The following is an 18,679-nucleotide window of genomic DNA, read 5'->3' as shown; positions in this document are numbered from 1 at the left end:
GGGAGCTGGGGACACTTGGGGGAGTTGGGGACCCCCAGGGGAGCTGGCCCCACCTGGATCCCTCGGCATCATTTGGGGACCCCTCTGCAGGCCCCCTCCTGGGGGCCATGCCCGCTGGAGCCCTGTCCCCCGTCCCACACACGGGACATTGCCCCTGCCAGCAGGATTCCCACCCAAACAGAGCAAACACCCGGAGCACCGAGGCTGGAAGCAGGTGCCTGGGCCGGGGGGGCCAGGAGGAGGCAGAGGGACACCCCCCCATCACCTCCCTCACCGCTGCGGGGCTCAGCCAGCAGCAACCTCAGCCCAGGTGGGCTTGGGGGTCCCCAGAGCCACCGCAGAGGGGCCACCCATCACCCCCTACACCCCCCCAAGCTGCTTTTTTCCTATTGCAAAGCCTCCCCCCCCCGCCAGCCCTGCGCGCCGCTGCCGTGCCCACGCAGCACCGAGGGGCTGGCAGCCAAGGGGTGCTGCTGGGGGGGCCGGGGCGGGGAGGGACGGGGGCTTGTCCCTTTAAGGGGGGTGGCTGTCACGCAGAGAGCCCTTTTCTTTGCTGGAGAGGGGGACAGGCACCCAGAGGGCACGGTACAGGGCGAGGGACTGCCAGGAGAGGCGAGGGCTGGTCCCAGCTGCAGACAGAGCCCAGGCAGCTGAGCGCACGGGGAGCGGACCGAGTCCGGCACCATGGGTGAGTATGGGGGGACAGGGGGGGCTGCACATGGGGACAGCTGCCACACGGTGCGGGTGGCACGCTCCTGGAGCAGAAAGGCACCACCAAACCCGCCCCCGGCACCAGCAGGCCACGGGCACGCAGGTCCCCGCGGGTGGCAACCTGCGGGGAAGAAGCCTCCGGGTGGTGGGGACGGCACCTTGCTTCCCCACACCGATTCCCGGCCCCGTTCTGCCTCCCGGGACACGTCCCACCACCCCTGCAGCCCCAGGTTGGAGAGCTGAGAGCTCCCGCCCGGGCTGAGCCCTGCCACAACTCGTGCTGCTTGTGTGCCTGCAGCCCTGGGGCGCTGGGGTCCCCCCATTAACACCAGAGGCAATAATTATGGCTCGTCCCCATCCCTGTGGGTACCCTGTGGCCCCACAGCGGCTGAGCCAAGGCACAGGACCCGGGATTGTGCCGCACAAGTGCCCTTTCTCTCCTCCCTTCCCCTCCTTTCCCTTCCCCATCACAGCAGCAGCTTCCCGCAGCCTGCGGGGCCGGGGCTTTTTTGGGGGGGGAGCCCTGCCAGGCCCTGCCACATCCGTGGGGCCGCTCGCCAGCCCCAGCCCCGGGGCACCTGCCTGCCTCGATGTTCCCTGGCTGGCATTTAGGCTGGAAAAAAAAAAGGAAAAAGGGAAAAAAAGAAAAAAAAAAGGAAAAGGAAAAGGTTGGTTGGTGCCAGCACAGCCCTCCCCACGGACCCGATGAAATTCAGGGAGCATCACCGTGGGAAGAGCTGGGGCTGACAGCGGGACCCCCCCCCTTGGTCCCGCCGTGCCCACGCCTGCCCCGTCCAAGGCAAACAGGCGGGGGGGGTCCCAGCGCCCCCACAGCGCTGCCTTTGTTCCCTGTTTGCTCTCGGCCCGGGGTGGCCGCAGGGGGGGCCGTGCCGGGACAATTCCCCATTGTCCTCGGTGCCACCGCGCGACCTTGCTCTGCGCGGAGGGGAGGGCATCGCTGCGGGGCCCAAGGCTCCCTTGTCCTCGAGGGAAGGGAGAGCTGCTGCGGGGTCTGGGGAGGGGGGGGAGCGTGGGTTTGGGAACGCTTCCAGCGGTGCCGGGCTGGGGGGGGGCAGGCACCCGAGCGCCTTTTTGGCATTCGAGGCACAAGCAGGGAGTGGGGGGGGTACAAACCTGAGCCTGCTCCCCAGCACCACAAGGCGGCATTTCTGCTCCATCCCTTTATCATCCCCGCGCCTGCTGTCCTCCAAAACCCCTCTCCCTCCGGCAGGTCTGCTGGAGTGCTGCGCACGATGCCTCATCGGGGCACCCTTCGCCTCGCTGGTGGCCACCGGCCTGTGCTTCTTCGGGGTAGCGCTGTTCTGCGGCTGCGGGCACGAAGCCCTGACGGGCACCGAGCAGCTGATCGAGACCTACTTCTCCAAAAACTACCAGGACTATGAGTATCTCATCGATGTGTAAGTACCCTGCCCGCCGCCTCGCGGGGCTCCTCGCGTCTCCGTCGTGCTCCGTGCCGCGAGGAGGCGGCCGGGGCTCCGCTCGCTGCTGTCACCCTCTGGGCTGTGGCCGGTGCCACTGCTGGACACCCCGGGCTGTGTTTGCCCCGGGGCAGCCTCACACCGGTGCCGTGGCTGCAGGGCAGGGCTCCACGGCCGCTCGTTTCCTTTTCACCCCTGTTCTTATCTGACCTCGCTAGGTGCCACGGCACGGGCAGGACGGCCGCACCGGGTAGGTATGGAGGGCACGGGGGGGCTGGTGCTGCTCTGCAGCCCCCTGTGGATGGCTCTGCCCCAGCTCACCCCTCTCACTGTCCCTTTGGGGACAGCGGCTTCACCCCTGGGGCGTCACGGGGTGTGTGGCCACAGTGCTCGGGGAGGGTAAGTGGCGGTGTGCAGGCTGCCCCGCCTGGGTCGGGCACCCCGGCACTGCCTGAGCGCCCCTGCCCGCTCCTCTCCCCGGCAGCATCCACGCTTTTCAGTATGTCATCTACGGCACGGCCTCCTTCTTCTTCCTCTACGGAGCCCTGCTGCTGGCCGAAGGCTTCTACACCACCGGTGCCGTGCGGCAAATCTTCGGGGACTACAAGACCACCATCTGCGGCAAGGGCCTCAGCGCAACGGTAACCGGGGGCCCGAAAGGGAGGGGAGCGCGAGGCCCCCAGCGAGCTCACTCTTTGCAGCGGGTGTGTCAGTGTTTGGGAAAGTGGCTAGGACATCCTGACAAGGTGATCTTAACCGGGGTTCGGCACCCCTTCGCGCGCCCACAGCGGCTTCGCCGCGCTCGGCACGGCCGAAGGGCAGGAGACGGCGGCCGCCTGGGTTTCGGGGCATCCCGAAGGGAAGCACAGCCCGACTGCCCTCCCTCAGGCTGGGAGCGTCCCCCGGGGACCGAAGCAGCTGACACGGCTGCAGATTTTGCCGGCAAACAAACCTCTCGGTGTTTACGCACCGGCTGAGAGAGCCGTGAGCATCCCCTACAAGGGTTGGGGCGTGCTGGCAGCCCCAGGCTCTCCAGCCCCGCTGTGCGTGGTGTCCCCAGGGCCGTCCTGTCCGCAGGGAGCTGTGACAAAGTTGGCAGGGGCAGCCCGTGGCCTCGGGGAGCGGAGGGGGACGGCTGCGGTTCCCTTCGGGGACGGTCGGGGTGGCGCGGCGGAGGGAGGGCAGGAGAGCCGTGTTGCCCAGCCCAGGGGTGTGCAGCTGCGCTCCCGCAGAGGCCGAGCCCCGCTGGCACGTGGCTGTGGGATTCCCTCGGCACGGGAAGCGGCGGCTGTCCCGCTGCCACCGGTCACCCCCACGTGCGTGTGACCGTCCCCGAGAGCCAGCCAGGCTCGGGCCGGTGCTCCATGGGGTGCAGGGGGATGCGCCGGGCTCGGCGGGCGGTGCAGAGCCAGGCACTGGCAGCGTCCCGCTCCCTCGCCCGCCCCGCGCCCTCCCCTCCTGCCTGGGGACCCTCGCGCTCCCCTGTCCCCATCCCCGGCCGCACGGTGACGGCGGCCGTGCCCCCGGCTTGTCCTGCCCCTTGCAGTTTGTGGGCATCACCTACGTCCTGACCATCGTCTGGCTGCTGGTCTTCGCCTGCTCCGCGGTGCCGGTCTACATCTACTTCAACACCTGGACCACCTGCCAGTCCATCGCCAACCCCAGCAAGACCTCGGCCAGCATCGGCACCCTGTGTGCGGACGCCAGGATGTACGGTGAGTGCTGCCTTCGCTGCCCCGGGGGCTGCGCTGCTCCCCCCGCACCCTTCCCATGGCACCGCGAGGGAACGGGGCTGCCAGGAGGGACGCAGAGCGGAGAGGGGACGGAGAGGGCCTGTGGGGTCCGTGCCCCGGCTCACCCCGCTCCCCGCGGCTCCCCAGGCGTCCTGCCCTGGAACGCTTTCCCCGGGAAGGTGTGCGGCTCCAACCTGCTCTCCATCTGCAAGACCAGCGAGGTGAGCACCTGCCCAGCACCCTCCCAAGCCCCCCGTGGGGCTGAGCAGACCCGCAGGCGGCACGGGGATGGTGGCAGCCTCTGCGCTCCCGTCCCCGGCTGGCGAGCGGCAGCCCGGGAGCTCACCGCTGTGTTCCCTTGCAGTTCCAAATGACTTTCCACCTCTTCATCGCGGCCTTTGTGGGGGCTGCAGCCACGCTGGTCTCACTGGTGAGTCGGTGCTCCCCCTGCCCGGCCGTTCTCCTCCGCCCGGCGAGGATTTGGGGGCAGAGGACGTCAGAGGTGGTGGGCAAGGACGTGACAGAGCCCGTGCTCGTGTCGTTTGCGTCTGGCACATAAGTGCAGGCGGCGAGCTCAGGTGATAAGGAGGTGGCAGGAGGGGGCCTGGAGGGGCTTTAGGAGGCGAGGAGAGGGGAGAGGTCCTGCTGCCGTGCACCAAGCCCTGTGCCTTCCCCTGATTGTCCCACAAATGGCACTGCGGTGTCCCAGCGGTGCGGCAGGGCCCCGGGGCACTGTGCCGAGGGGGTGCTGGTGCTGGGCGCAGGGGTGCGCAGGGGGCTCCCCCCGGCTCCCAGGCTGGAGCGAGCCTCTCCTCCTTCCCCTCGCTCACTCTCCTCCTGCCTGCAGCTCACCTTCATGATCGCCGCCACCTACAACTTCGCCGTCCTCAAGCTGATGGGCCGAGGCACCAAGTTCTAGGCCGCGAGGTGGAGCCCAGCTAGCCAAACGCCCCCTCTTTTCTCTAACCCCGAGGCTTTAACACTGCAGCCGCCCGACACCAGGTCTCCTGCGTTAACTCTGCCTTCGCCGCTGACTCCCCTCCTCTTCCTCCCTCGCATCCATCGTGCTGAGCGTGACCAAGAAGGAGAGCTTCCCACCAATGGACCCCCCTTCGTGCACTTTTCTCTCTGCGCTCATCATCGGTAACCGGTTCGCTCTGGGGCCAAGCCCTTCGAAACCAGCAAGGGAAGAGGAGGGACTCACTCCAGTGTCCCTGGGATGAGCCAAAGCCTTCGTGCTCCCGGGAGGCAGAAATCCCCGTAGGTTGCTCTAAGAGTAGCAAGAAAGAGGCTAGAGAGAAAAGGAAGTTGGCCAAGTCTCGGTACCATTGCTAGAGACTCTCCTGGAGCTGACTGCCGGCACCTCTCATGGATGGAGGATGAGAACAATTTTATTTTCCACTAGTAAAGAAAGATGAATTTACCCCAAAGTGCCTGCTGCAGCCAAGGCAAAGGGCGTTTAGGGCAAGGATCTTCCCGTTGCGGAGAAGAGAGCGCTGACCCCGATGCTGATCAAGCCCGTGCCCCTAACCCAGCTGCCCCTATTAAACCTGAAGGAGTTTGGTGCCTGTGGACGAGGGGGACTCTGAGCTTTACGCTCCAGCACCTCCAGGGCCCCCAGCACGGGGCAGGGCAGCAGGAGGCGGCAGGTAGGTGTGAGGGGGGCTGCCCTGAGAGCGTAAGGCCAGAGCAGTCCCTTTTGTAGGACAGGACACCCCTCAGGGCCGCTCGTCCCCCTGCGCCTCGCCGCCTCCCAGCTGCGCACGCCAGACGCGGTGGTTCCTTCACAATGGTGCTCTTCGCTCGGGGTGACGTCTGCTTCCCTACCGTTTGCTGCGGCAAAGATCTCGATTTGTTTCTCACCTGTGCCAAACGTAACGCCCCCTCCTCCTGCCCCCACTCTGCCCCTCACTTTTTGTCCTTTTATTTTTTTTATTTTTTCCTGCGAGTCAGGACGGCCGTCTCGTGGCTAGCCACGCCGGGAAGGACTGGCAGCACCTCGGCTCCAGTCGAAACCCACGAAGAAGGGCAGGAGGCCGCTCCCCGCACCCCAGACCCCGCTGGCTTCCCCAGGGCAGGGCGAGGAGCCAGGGGAGAAGACCTTTCCCGCAGCAGCCCGAGGGAAGCCCCCCGGCCAGGTGGTGTGGGTCCATCCCTCGCTGCCAAAACGCAGCTCCCAGTCCTCCCCGACAGCCGGCGTTTTGTTTCGTCCTCCCCCCGCCTCGCCTTAACGCTACGCTTCGTGTTTATTTATCGGAGAAACTACTTTCAGTAGCAGACCGTAGCTCCACCTCGCACGGATTTATTTTGTATTTTTTGGTGTCTGTATTATCGATGTTTTTCTAAGTGCCGGTTTCAGCAGGGGCAAGGATAAAGGGGCCGATCTGCTGAGCAGAGCGTTCGAAGGATCCTTGCTGCTGGCTGCTGAACGAGGTTGGCCAGGCTACCGACGCACACGGGCTGGGGAGGGGGAGATGCCAGCTGGGGCCGCGGGGTGGGGAGAAACCAGGCAAGATCTGGGAATTCACTTCAACGCCATCTCTCTTGGGGGTTTGCTGGTTCGTTTATTTTATTTTTTTTTTCTTTCGTATTGATTTAACAACAAATAACCAGACCCTCCTTCCCACCCTCGTCCCCAGACCCCAAGCACACACACGCACGCACACACACACACAAGCACACAAAAAGAGCGTTAATCAACTGAAAGTGTTTCCTTCATTTCTGATCTAGAATTTCAACTTGCTAACAAGCAATAAAAAGGAGCAAGTTTTTAAAGACTTATCTTACAAGATGTATTTTATAAAAATTAAAGAAAATAAATTAAAATTAAGAACATTCTGAACAAGGTACCTGTCTGCTTCTGTCTGTTGCTCTGGTCTCCGTCTCCCCCGTCCCCCAGGGAGGGAAGGGGAGCACTTGGCCACTCCATGTGTGCGCCCACAGCCCAATTTCGTCCAGGGGGGCCACGTCCCCAACCCTGCGTCCAGTCCCTTTGTTCCCTTATCACTGCTGTCTCTCCTCCAGACCCCCAGAGGTCTTTCAAGAAGCCCTGAAAGCTGGGGTCTCTCAGGAAGCCCTTGCTTTTGGGGCAAGGTGAGGAGCTGCTGCCCTTCAATGCCCTGCTTACACAGTGCCAGCCTCTGCCATGTCCCCTAAGGTGGCATCCGTAGCACGGACACCACAAAACAAATCAGCACGGCTCAAGCACACAGCTTGCAGCACACAATGCACTTGGCACAAGCACATCAGAGCCCCTCAGGACGAGCAGTTCTCGCTTGCAGAGAGCCCTGGCTGAAAGAAGGCGACCTCAGCCAGGCACAGGGGCAGAGGTGACAATTTCAGGATCCTATAAACCCAGGTCCTGTGCTCTGCGGGCAGCCGGCGGGACATTTGCTGCCAGACCGTGAGCAGTTTGTGTGCAGGTTTCAAAAATAACAGACTCAAACCCTGCTCTTCTCAGAAATCGCCCCCAAAACACCCTGTTTCGGGTCATTCCCTCCAGGAGCAGTGCTGTGAGGCCGTGGAGTGATGCTCCCAGCCTGGGTCCCACCCCGGCTGGCAGAAACCCTTGGGGCCGTGGCTGGCATCAAGGGGGCCCTTTGTTCCCTGCGCTCCCAGCTGCCAGCACCCTCCTCTCCCCACGCTGAAAGGGCCCTGTGTGAGCGGGATGGGAACAACACCACGGCTCTTTGCGGGGAGCGGGGCTGCCCTGAGCGGGGTGGGAGGCTTGGGGACGGTGCGAGGCGGTGTGTGCATGGCCAGGAGATGGGCAAGGAGCCGGCCCCGAGGTCCCTGTGGAGCTGCCAGCTCGGGAGGCTGAGCACGGGGCAGGAGGAGGAGGCAGAGCCGGCCCCAGCCCCATCCCCAGCCCCATCCCATCCCCAGCTCCGCTCCCGGCCCTCCGGCTCCCCCCCGCGGCCGCTGCCTGAGCTCTGCGGGGCTGAGTGGGGCTCGGGGACAGGAGCCGGCCCTGTCGAGTGAGTTGGTGGCTCTGATGGCTCTAGGTAGATCCTCGCAGGCGTTAGATGCCGCCTCACCAAACCCTGTGACTCCTCCGAGGCTGGCACCCTCTGCCACCAGCTCACCTTGGCTTTTTCTCAGCTGTGTTTTGAAACAGCAGAGGCTCTCAGATACTCCAGCATACATTTAAAAGCAGAATTTCCAAGGACTTGAAACCGTATCAATGCCTCTGGAAGCACAGATAAGCAAGCAGGCATGAGAGAAAAAACAAGCTAGAGGTTCTGCCAACAGAAACAGTAGGCAAGGACTGTGCAAACACAAAGAAAGCCTCCCAAAATAAGTGACCGTCCTGGCAGGACAGCAGAAGACAACAGTCCCCATATGCTGATTTCTGTCCCGGCATCCCATGGAAATCACGTCTGGTTACAGCCCCCTGGAGCAGGAGGGACCAGGTCCAAGATTGCAGGAAGAAATCAAAGGAAAGCACGGCTTGCTGCTGAGAGCCCAAGCCGAAAATTAACATATAGTGACAGAAGGAAGCAGTGTGGAATATTTGTTATGAAAGTGTCTTCTGATGTGCTCTTGGAAAGACAAAACTGGTCAGGGGATTCAGCTTGTAAATAAGTTATACTTACTCAACGACTGTTCAGGAATAACCAGCCCCTTTGTTTCAAATTTGGTGACATCTCTCAGCCAGTTGCCACAACCAACCCAACTTCCCGTCCCAGTCAGGAGAACAGTCACTGGCTTGAACTCTGATAAAGCAAAAAGTCAACACTTTCTGAATTCGCTTGGGTACATCCATGTTTTATTTGCTTAAATAAAGGTAGAACCTCAGTTTTACAATTCCAGTTCCGTAGCGATAGCAACAACTGCAGCAGCATGAGTGGACACAGGGAGAGGACAGCTGTTGGCACTGAACTTTGCAACAAAGAGTTCAAGATCCCGGCTCCTTCGGAAGTTGTGCGTCTCAGTTAGAATAAATTAAACAATTTAAATATATTATACTATACTTTTAGATGGATTTTTAAAAACGTATAAGCCTAATAAAATATTTTTTTTGTTTTAAAAAGGCAATCCAACATCTGTTAGGAACAAAAGATGCTGCGCAGCACCCTCCAGGGAGCACACACTGTTTGCACAGCCTGTGAACCATGAGGCTCTCGAGCTTCTGCCAGGAGCATCAACACATCCCCAAGGTACAGCAAACAGCACGCTGTGTGCCTATTCCTCCTGCACCACAGGCTGCTCAGTCCCTGCCCTCGCCCACCAGAGGTATAGTCCTCACACAGATCACAAGATCCGTGCTGGGACAGGGGCAGTTTCCCCTGCAGGGAGCTTCCTCTGCAGCCCCCATGCCAGGCTGGGCAGCAAACAGGAGCCTGAGCCCAGATGGCCTCTGTGGGAACGAGCGCCAGCAGAACGTGTCTGTTGGGAGCAGAACCACAGGTCACAGTTTGGGATCTTGAAGGAAAATTAAGCTGTGTTGAACTGAAGAAAAATCTAGAGGTCAGACATTGTTAAATAAATAGTAACATTAATTTTAAAATCCTGTAAAAATATGTTGCACCTACAGAGGCAGAGCCTTCTCTTATACTTCAAGGGACCTGATTTTCCAGAGGCTGTGAGCACTCCCTATCTGTTCCTGTGAATGGGAGCGTTGAGCCCTGTGCAGAAATCAGACCCCTCCAAAGCACTTTGTATTAAAGCTTCAGCCCCTTCCACGTGTGGCTGCCCTGTGAGAAGGGCAGCATCACCCTGAGTTCCCAGAGGAGACACCCTGCAAGTTCAGAGACTGCTGGGGGACGGGGGTTAGCTGCCACCAGCCAGTGTGAGAGCGGGGACTATCCTGCTCTGAAGCAGAGGATACGAGGCTGCTCTACGTGAGCTACGCGCTTTGCTATCCAGCAGCTCGTCACAGTGGGACTGCATTCAGCAGCTAGCGGATACACACTCAGGAAAGCTCTTCCCGTGACAGGCTCCTACGTGCTTACAGGCAAAGTCACAGTTTTGAACAAACACTCGCACGGGAAGTTGCAGGACATTGAGGTTACAATGGCAAAGACAGCAGCCAGCGAGCGCTGACCTCTCTGCTACACACAAATAGCTGGGGACGAACACCTAGCAGGGGGCAGGAGCTGGGGTTAGCAAAGCCTGGCATCCGTTCCTAGAAGGCTTCCTGCCCCCCCGTGTTTTTCAGCCACCTTGAACAGAAGTGGAATCAGTCCAGATCTCTCCGCAGTGGGCTGAACACAGCTGCCATTAAAAAGGGCCAATTAACTGAGCAGACATTTGCTACCAGTAGTAAGTCAGTTGAGTTACAGACAAAATGCATTTGATTCTCCTGTATGGAGCAAGGGCCAGGGCAATGGTGTGAGTTAACCGTGCTGAGCAGCACCATCCCTGACAGAACAGGTGAGAAAGTTGCAGTATCTAAATAGGAACATCTATGTTAAAGCAACTGCAGGTGCTGACCCACCAGCTAACAAAGCACGGTGGTCACGGCCCCATGCACAGGATTTAGCAGCTGCCCACGCATGAGCCAGCCACCTGCACTCTGAGGAGACATCCCACCCACCTTTCATCCCGTCTGCCAGAGCACATTGTCTGAACACAGCGATTACCTCTGGCAGAAACTGGCTGAGGATTCATGCTCCAGGCCTCCTGAACTCCCAAATAACTCTAAACCCTTTGACATGACCTGGTGAGTGCCCACATTGATATTTTTCATCCAGGGCTATTCAAGATACGAGAAGCAAGGTCTGGTGTTGGGCCTCCAGAAGAGACAAAGGAACATACACTGAACAAGCAGCAACCAGTCTCTCCACAAAATAACATCCATACAAGACAAAGTTAAAGGTGGGGAAAAACAGACCAGAAACAGGCAGCTACAAGAAGTGATGCTGCAACATTCGGTTTCTTCTGTCCTTTGTATGTTGTTTCGTAACAGAGTTCTAACAATTCCTAGTTCAATTCAGTCTCAGGACAGAATGCATTGATCCCAAGGAACAGATACACGCATCTCACCACGCTAGTACCCGGCATTCTCACAGTTGTGTGGGCTACAGCCTCCCCAACAGGTTTCACACAATATGCTGAGCAGACTTTCCTTTGGCAGTAAGGTCATGAGTTCAGTGGGTCTGGTATTTTTTTTGAGTTCAGGACTAAAATACTTCAAAGAGTGTCTGGAGTGCCCTCAGCTTTGTTCTGCAGGCAGGTCTTGGTACAGATCAAAATTCACTGTCTTTAGTTTAACCCGGTCCCTTAAGCCTGCTAAAACAGGCAGAGATGGAAGCAGGACTACATTCGCATGCTCTCTGACAGCTCCCTCCTGTAGATACATCCTTCGTGCCCGGAAACTCCAGCCAGAATTCAGACGGTAAGGCTGCAAACTCCCCAGTGAGCAAACCGCGTATTGTCCTCGTGGCTGCCGTCCTCAGAGCGCCCCAGAGCTGCCCGCACTTATTCCGACCCAGCCGCCGGTCCAAGCGACGTTCCCGAAGCAGCAGCAGCCTCTCCTAACAGCAGGAGGACCCCGACTTGGAGCTGGAGTGCAGGTCGATGGTGTGGCCCAGCATGCAGTGCTCTAGCTGCTCCTCCACCGCCAGCACCTGCCGCACGGCCTCCTCGAAGGCCACGGCCACGTTGGTGTCATCCTTGGCGCTGGTCTCCAGGTAGGGGTAGTTGCCGTTCTCCAGGCACCAGGCCTGCGCCTCCTCCGTGCTCACCTGCCTTTCCAGCTTGTCGATCTTGTTGCCCAGAACCACGAAGGGGAAGTGTTCGGGGTCCTTCACGTCAGCGTAATAGACAAACTCCTTCTGCCAGTTACTGAGATTCTCAAAGCTCTGCCGGTCATCCACGCTGAAGGTCAGCAGGCAGCAGTCGGCTCCCCTGTAAAAGGGGGTTCGCAGGCTCTTGAATCTCTCCTGCCCCGCAGTGTCCCAAATCTGGAGGGTCACAAAACGCCCATCCACCTCCAGGTCCCGGTTTAAGAACTCCACACCGATCGTGTGGAAAGCCTGTGAGTCAAACTTGTTGGTGACGTAGCGGTTCATGAGGGAGCTCTTCCCGACTCCACCATCCCCAAGCAGAATGACCTTTAAGAGCAAGGACTTCCCACTCATTGCAGCAGGACGGAGGGCCACAGGACCAAGGCAATCTACAGGGTCCAGAAACAGTGCAGAACAGCTATCTGAATCACAAATTCCGCAGCAAGTCACCCAGCTGAGGACCTAGAGCTCCAGTCTCTTGTAGCGTAAGACTGACTTGGACTCCACATGAACTTAGCAGAGATGAAAGAAGGAAATCCGCACCCCTGGCATCTCTCCCAGTTGTTCTGGTCCCCGTCAGAAATTAAGCAGCAGAGTTGAGACTGGTGCACACTGGAATAAAGAATGCAACGTTTGTGCTCCTCATCATTACACTGGGATTTCCAAGAGGTTTAGGAAATAACCGCAAGTCCACCCTAGATTTCAAGTAGAATAGTATAACTGCAGCCTTCTGCTGTTGTCCGAGCTCTGCATTATTTCAGGGAAAGTACAGAGTGAGACTCCAACTTTTAGATTTTGATGCAGGTGCACAGGAAAGAATAGAACATGGAACTGCCATCCCCATTTCTGAACAAGTTTTGGAAATACGAGATAATCTCTTACTAGAGCAGCTGGTAGAGATGGCAATTAGGCAAGTTTTCCAGCACACAATTCTTCCATCAGGTCTGAAATGGAAGCAGCAGGTCTCCACACTAGGAACAAGGTGAGAACAGCTGTTGAGTGTCAGTTACATATTAATTCCACTACATTTGAAGAAAACTTTGTGTACCTGAAAGCTTATCTAGTTTCACCAAACACACCAATCACCCGTTACACATCTCCTCTTGTCTGTGTCCTCAGGCTAGCACAGAAACAGCAAAATACCCCCAGGGACCACCACCACCACCAGGCCTTCCTTTCCTACTGTACGATCAGTAGCTAAATCATTTCTCCCATCTGACTGGAAGGATGTAAGCGATGTTCGGGCCTAACATCAATATAAGTCATCCAGCAAACCAGTTCTTAATCACCCCAAGAACGCTGACTCACCTCAGAAGTGCAACTGTGCATGTTTGCTGTGCGTGTTGTCTACAGCTCGGAAGAGGTTTCCTGTGTAAAGAGACCCTGCTTCTCTGCTGCTCCTTCTTGGCAATGCTTTTCACAGTCCAGTTTGCTAGGGCACAGGTGCAGGTTCACATTGCAACAAGCCCAACACCACGGCCTCCTTAGTCAGCAGCCGCAGGAAAGAGGCCAAGAGCCAGCCAGTCCTCCCCCTCCCAGGGGCATTCTATGAGTGAAGGTAAATGCCTGACACAGAAGAAGAGATTTGTTTTGCTGCTGTCTGTACTGTACCTGCTCTAGAAATACAGCACTTCTCTCTCCGGGACTCTCCAGGGAATGCCTTCCTCCAGCATAACAGTCGCTAAAAGGAAACAAACACCCATCAGTGAGGATGCCATAGCTGGGCTCAGCGCACTGCCTTTCAATCTGCGAGGCTGACCCAGGCTGGGCCAACAACAGATGAGTTTTAGGATGCTGAAAGTACAGAGCTGGTAAGTGGAGTAAAATAGCCAGGAGCAAGGGGTGAGGACACGGTTCCCCTTACCAGAGGTAAAACGGATCGCTGATCATTCCTGACCAGGGCTGGAATGTTGTGGATGCTAAACCCCAAATAAGAGAAGAGGAAGGAGCTGTGGTACGAGTGCACAGCCCGTGTCTCACCTCGATCTGCAGGAAGCTGCCGGCTTTACCCTGCCTGCCCACACGCTCTAGAACCTGATGGAAGACCGGCCGTGTACCTGCACCTACCAACACGGGGAGCGAGCTGCTGGGAGCCCGGTGGGGAAGGCGGCACTCGGGCCGGCCCTGGGGGCTCTCAGCCCCTTCAGGGCCCCGCGGGCGGGGTTCCCCTTTCGGAGCTCTCAGCCACGAGCCCCGATCTCCAACAGGCTCCGCGCTCTCACTTCCCCAGCCCTCAGCAGGGCCGGGCCCGGGCCCAGGCCGGGGCCTGCTGAGGCGCCACAGCGGGCCCTGAGGCGGCACCGGGACAGCCAGGCCCTGCCCCCCCCTCCCTGCCTCCCCCGGGCCCGTGATGCCCGGGAACGACCGCCGGGCCCCGGGGACCAGCTCCAGGCAGCGGACGGGGCCCCGCGGCCTCCAGCCCTGCCCCTCGGAGCCGTGCGGGCCGCTCCCGGGGCCGCCCCCTCCCCTTTTATCCCGCCCCCCCCCCCCCCCCCCCCCCTTACCGGCCGGGCCCCCTCCCGCTGCCGCCGCCGCCGCCGCCGCCGGGGCAGGTGCCGGCCCCACCCCGCGCATGCGCAGCGCAGGCGCCCTGCCGGCGGGCGGGGCCGCTCCCTCAGGGGGGGTGGAGGGGCCGTGTGAGGAGGGGGCTCGGCGCTGCCCCTCACCGGGCACCCGCAGCGACCCCCGGGGGGGACCCCACACGGCACGGGGCTGAAGTGCCCGGGTTATTTCGGACACCCCCGGGGGCTGGCAGAGAGACGGGGGTGCCGCGCAGGGTGCAGGTGGCTGGGCACACGGCCCCTGCTCGGGTGGGCCTGTGGAGCCCCCCAGCTCAGCCCGTGTCTGACCGGCCATGTCGGGGTGCCCCCGGCTCGGTGTTGTCCCCTGCTGAGCCCTTGCTCGCCCTGTTTTGCAAAGCTGCCCTCCCGGGCGTTATTTCACGAGCAGCGATAACTTCTGGGCTCCTGGGGCAGGTGTTGGTGCGTGCCAAGCTGCTGCCTCAGCCGCTGCTCGCTGCCCCATTACAGCTCTCCCCCTGCACACCCACACCCCACACACCCACCCGCACCCTCCCAGCCACCCCAGGGCAGGTGTTGGCGTTCCCTCGCAGCTCGTGCTCTCAGGAGCTGCAGAAGATGCACGGCTGGGGATCCAGGGGGGCTGCCTCAGCTTAGTGTGGTGGCAACACCCGCGGTTATCCCCTCTGTGCAAAGCTGTGGGGTCAAAACCCAATCCCGGCTAAGTCAGAGAGGGCAGTGCAGGGGAGCCGGTGCCCATCGCGGCCACAAGCCCTGATCCCAATTCTCCCCGTGCTGCTGAGCGCCAGGTATTTGTCTGGCAGGGCCCGGATTCCTCCTGCCGGTGACTCAGCCGCCTCCTCCCTCCTCCGCAGCGCCGGCCACAGCTCGCTGCCTGATAAAGCCATGGGAGGAAAGCGCCCCAGGAGCAGCGGGACGGCCCAGCGGGGGCCAACACGGATATTTCCAGGATGTACATGGCTCACTCAGCACCTGGCCCTTCGAGGAAGGTGCAAGGGCATCCTCCGTGTCCATGCTGCCAAAGCCATGATGTTTTGGGGGACATCAGGCTGGCAGGCATCCAGCATCACAGCCTCCCACGCCACTGGCAGCCCCGTGCTGATACGTGCTGGGGTGAACGGGGAGGGAGGGAGGGACAGGGCTGCCATGAAGGCCTGCTCTGTAATGGTTCTCCCCTTAGGGGCCAACCCTCTCCCCACAGCGGGGGCATTTTGGGTGCTGGGTTGCAGCACGGACTTTCCCTTATCCTTGCAGCTGAAGGTGCGGGGTTTGGGCAAGGCAGCCGGTACCTCCCCGTGGTGATTTTGGTGGGGATGTGGGGGAGCTTGCTTGGTTCAGCAGAGCGGGGGATGCTGAAGCAATGTGAAGGTGCTGAACCCACTGCCTGGCGCTCCTGGGGCCAGTTCCTGACCCATCTGTGACCCATCCACCGCTCGCTTTATGGAAGGGGCTCTGTGATGGGCAGGAGCAGCTTGCACGAGGGGCCTGGGGGCCTCTCCCCAGCAGGGACGATGACAACTGGCCATTACTGGGGGAGCGGCAGCCCCCTGACTGCCCTGAAGGAAACCACAAACCCTGCTGGGGCGACGAACAGCTGCTGACACCCCGGCACGTGGGGATGGGGTTGGTACACCCAGGAGAGGGACTTTGGGGTGCTGCAGGGGCACTGCCCTCACCCCACAGAAAACCCCACACCGCCCTGACGCAGCACAGCAACACCAGCCTGGTGCCTCCAGCCCTGGCCATTCTGTTGTTTGAAGGGTGGAAGTGGCCACAGCCCTGCAAACTGTTATTTGCAGTCCTTGCTGTGGGGCGTGGGTGCAGGCACGGCCCGATTGGTGCCACACGGGGACGGGTACAATAGTGCCATGTTTTTCCCCGGCTAGGGACACCAGCCAAAATTTAGCTGGCAGATCTGCCTCCACCTCCTCTGCAAGCAGGCACAGCAGCCCGTGCGGTGGCCCCAGAGGCCAGGTGGAGATGATAAAGTCCTGTGGCACCTCAGCACAGGCCTAGGGGCACCAGCAGAGCCCAGTTCCCCCTCACTGCGCAGGACCAGGAACATTTTAGAGGGTACCCAAAGGACTGAGCCCAATGAACCGCCCTTGCAAGGCTGGGAAGAGCTCCTTGAGCCAAGGGCGGCTGGAGGTGAAGGGAAGGGCTGTGCCAGGCAGCGAGGGGAGAGCTCTGCCCTGAGGGCACACCCAGCACCCATGGGAGCTGGGTGGCTCACGCACACAGCGGGAAGGCCATGATTAACCTCCGGTAACACACCAAGGAACCATTGTGGCAATGGGACAACTGGTGGCACTAATTGAGCCTCAGAGGGGCACCAGCACACCCCAAGCTCTGTCCCCCCAGGCCACCAGGAGTGAACCCTACACACACACACACACACCAAGGCAGACTCAGCTGGAAGGAACCACCCCATAGCCCTTGGAGCAGCACCAACCTGCAGCAGAGCCCTTCCCACCCCCCAGGGCACGCAGGCCTGCACCTGAACCTTCACCAGGGAAGAAGCCACAAGCCAGAGGTAGGTCATTATAATTTTTTTTTATTTTATAATAAACTTCTCATTTTTCCCCCAAGGAAGACAAAACTTGTGAGTGAGGCTACAGAACACCGTCAGTGAAGAGTATGCGAGACAGACCCAGGCCATGGGCCGGGCCAGAAGAGATCCCACTCCCCCACGCAGGAGGGGTCCGTCCCCAGGAGCCTCCATAGCCCTTGCTCATCTCCCCACCGCATGAGAGCGAGATCAGAGCTGTCAACAGGCGGCGGCTGTGCAGCAGAGATGGGGTTAGGTCAGGCTTTCGATGGACTGAGGGGGCCATGCTTTGTCCCCCCCACCTGCCATAGCTGCCAGCAAGGTGGGACAGTGGGTTAGGTAATGCAGCTGTTTTCTATACATGTACATGATGTAAATTTAAAATTAAAAAAAAAAAAAGATGATTTAATTCAAAGCAAAAAAATCAAGTGCTCTTCCCACCAGGCCATCTCTCTAGGAAGACTTCACACATTCCTTTTCCTGCTCGATAGCTGAAAGAGAAGAGAGGGCCATTAATCTGGTGCTGGTTTGTAGGAACACCCTCTGGAGCTGGCTGTAGAGCAATCACTCAGGCCCTGGCAGCCAGTTTTATTGTTTGAACCCAAGTGGCAGAACCGAATGCTTCAGCTCCTAGGGCGATGGGGCACATTGGGCATCTGCCCTATGCACAGGATGGTGCCCACTGCCACCACGGTCACAGCAGAGCCTGACCCTTGTCTCCACGTGCCCAGGGCAGACACAGGGAGTGCTGCAGCCCCCCGATGTCCTCAACCCGAACCCTCACCCCTCGCTCAGTGCTGTTCCTCTGGGTCAGAGCCCAGCTGCCCAGAAGCGCCTCTCCCCACCGGATTCCTCGGCAGTGAGATCAGCACACGAGGACACCCACTCCATGGCCATGGCCAACATCTGCCTCCCCCATAGAGCCCAGCACCACGGCTCGGCTGCACCCCGGAGCCCCCCCAGCTCCAGCCACCCCCTGCCCAGCCCTGCCACTCCCCGCACTCACTCTCCTTGGAGGGCAGCGTGTTCTTCTCCTCCGTGTTGGTTTTCTTCAGCTTCTTCTTGTCGAATTTCTCCACCTCCGAGAGGTCCGGTTTGTCGCACATCTTGCCTGCGAGACGCCGCAGCTCGCTCAGCTGGGGTACCAGGGCAGGGAAAGGGGGGGACACGCGGGGAGGAGAAGCGGGCAGGGCCCCCCCGGGCGGCGCAGACAAAGGCAGCCCACCCCGGGGCGCCGCCCGCCCCTCCCGGCGGCGGACAATAGCGCAGGGCGGGGCCGGCCGCCGCCCCGAGCCCCTCTCCGCTCCCCACCGCCCCGAGCTCCCCTCCGCACCCAGCGGGACCCGCACCCACCCCCGGCCCCCCACCTTTGGGTGCCGCAGCTCGCACCCGCGGGCACCCCGCGGAGCCCCCCCGAGCACCCAGCCGCCGCCTCCGGTGCAGCCCGAGCCCGCCGAGCCCCGGCACGGTGCGGCCGAGGCCGTGCCCCCGCTGCCCGGTGCCGGCCGTACCCGGTGCCGCTGCCGCCGCCGCTCCGCTCCCTCGCTCCGCCGCTGCTCAGGTGAGACTGGAGCGCGCCGCGTGGGGCGGCGCCTTATATACCCCGGCCGCCGCCCAGCCCGCGCGCCCATTGGCTGGCCGCCGCGGCGCTGAGCCTCACGGGAAGTGTAGTCCGCCAGCGTGCCGCCGCCGGTAGTGTGAGGCGGCCGGAGAACTGCGTTTCCCAGCGTGCCTCGCGGCGCGGTACAGGGGGGCGAGTGTGTGAGGGCGGACGCGCTCACACCCGTGTGCAAGCACTGAGACACCACAGAGACCCCACACAGCCCCCCCCATGTGTACACACCCCACAGAGACCCCCTCCATGTATACACCTCACACAGACCCCCCCGTATGTACACACCCCACAGAGAGCCCCCCACACGTACACACCCCACAGAGACCCCCCCCATACACTTGCACACCCCTGCTCCCCTCACAC

General features: G+C 60.6%; 3 protein-coding genes across 12 annotated transcripts; 1 reads left to right on the top strand and 2 right to left on the bottom strand.

The window, feature by feature from the left end:
* The first annotated feature begins 530 nt into the window (after positions 1–530).
* PLP1 (proteolipid protein 1) lies at positions 531–6,730 on the top strand. 2 transcript variants are annotated; one of them, XM_038184032.2, is made up of 7 exons: positions 531–688; positions 1,943–2,129; positions 2,635–2,791; positions 3,697–3,865; positions 4,031–4,104; positions 4,248–4,313; positions 4,731–6,730. In XM_038184032.2, exons 1-7 carry the CDS (start codon positions 685–687, stop codon positions 4,800–4,802), a joined length of 729 nt encoding a protein of 242 aa, XP_038039960.1. In that variant the 5' UTR covers positions 531–684; the 3' UTR covers positions 4,803–6,730. The 2 variants fall into 2 exon arrangements, with proteins under 2 accessions (XP_038039960.1, XP_038039959.1); XM_038184031.2 differs by having other exon boundaries at positions 2,635–2,896.
* A 1,899-nt stretch (positions 6,731–8,629) lies between these two features.
* RAB9B (RAB9B, member RAS oncogene family) lies at positions 8,630–14,205 on the bottom strand. Of its 9 annotated transcripts, none has more exons than XM_072043153.1 (4): positions 14,118–14,205; positions 12,922–13,294; positions 12,496–12,584; positions 8,630–12,225 (listed from the first exon to the last, which is right to left on the bottom strand). In XM_072043153.1, the coding sequence occupies exon 4, from the start codon at positions 11,965–11,967 to the stop codon at positions 11,362–11,364; it is 606 nt and encodes a 201-aa protein (XP_071899254.1). In that variant the 5' UTR covers positions 11,968–12,225; positions 12,496–12,584; positions 12,922–13,294; positions 14,118–14,205; the 3' UTR covers positions 8,630–11,361. The 9 variants fall into 9 exon arrangements, with proteins under 9 accessions (XP_071899254.1, XP_071899255.1, XP_005027878.1 ...); XM_072043154.1 differs by having other exon boundaries at positions 8,630–12,584; positions 12,922–13,045; positions 13,225–13,294; positions 14,118–14,179; XM_005027821.6 differs by lacking the exon at positions 14,118–14,205 and adding an exon at positions 13,594–13,994 and having other exon boundaries at positions 8,630–12,584; positions 12,922–13,045; positions 13,225–13,294.
* Positions 14,206–16,687: 2,482 nt separating this feature from the next.
* On the bottom strand, positions 16,688–18,369 carry LOC106019618 (thymosin beta-15A homolog). Its single transcript, XM_027448448.3, has 3 exons — positions 18,213–18,369; positions 17,708–17,812; positions 16,688–17,192 (listed from the first exon to the last, which is right to left on the bottom strand). Exons 2-3 carry the CDS (start codon positions 17,805–17,807, stop codon positions 17,155–17,157), a joined length of 138 nt encoding a protein of 45 aa, XP_027304249.1. The 5' UTR covers positions 17,808–17,812; positions 18,213–18,369; the 3' UTR covers positions 16,688–17,154.
* Between the last annotated feature and the right edge of the window lie 310 nt (positions 18,370–18,679).

The sequence above is a fragment of the Anas platyrhynchos genome, chromosome 10 (genome assembly GCF_047663525.1).
Source record: "Anas platyrhynchos isolate ZD024472 breed Pekin duck chromosome 10, IASCAAS_PekinDuck_T2T, whole genome shotgun sequence".
NCBI classification, from domain to species: Eukaryota; Metazoa; Chordata; class Aves; order Anseriformes; family Anatidae; genus Anas; species Anas platyrhynchos.
Note: the sequence above shows the minus strand (reverse complement) of the source record. Positions and strands in the feature narration are given on the sequence as shown.

Coding starts and splice junctions, on each gene's coding strand:
- PLP1 (XM_038184031.2), top strand. Junction 2,897..3,696: donor GGCTAGGACATCCTGACAAG/GTGATCTTAACC, acceptor TGCCCCTTGCAG/TTTGTGGGCATCACCTACGT. Junction 4,314..4,730: donor CAGCCACGCTGGTCTCACTG/GTGAGTCGGTGC, acceptor TCCTGCCTGCAG/CTCACCTTCATGATCGCCGC.
- RAB9B (XM_027465034.3), bottom strand. CDS start 11,967: ATGAGTGGGAAGTCCTTGCTCTTAAAGGTCATTCTGCTTGGGGATGGT.
- LOC106019618 (XM_027448448.3), bottom strand. CDS start 17,807: ATGTGCGACAAACCGGACCTCTCGGAGGTGGAGAAATTCGACAAGAAG. Junction 17,193..17,707: donor CACGCTGCCCTCCAAGGAGA/GTGAGTGCGGGG, acceptor CTTCTCTTTCAG/CTATCGAGCAGGAAAAGGAA.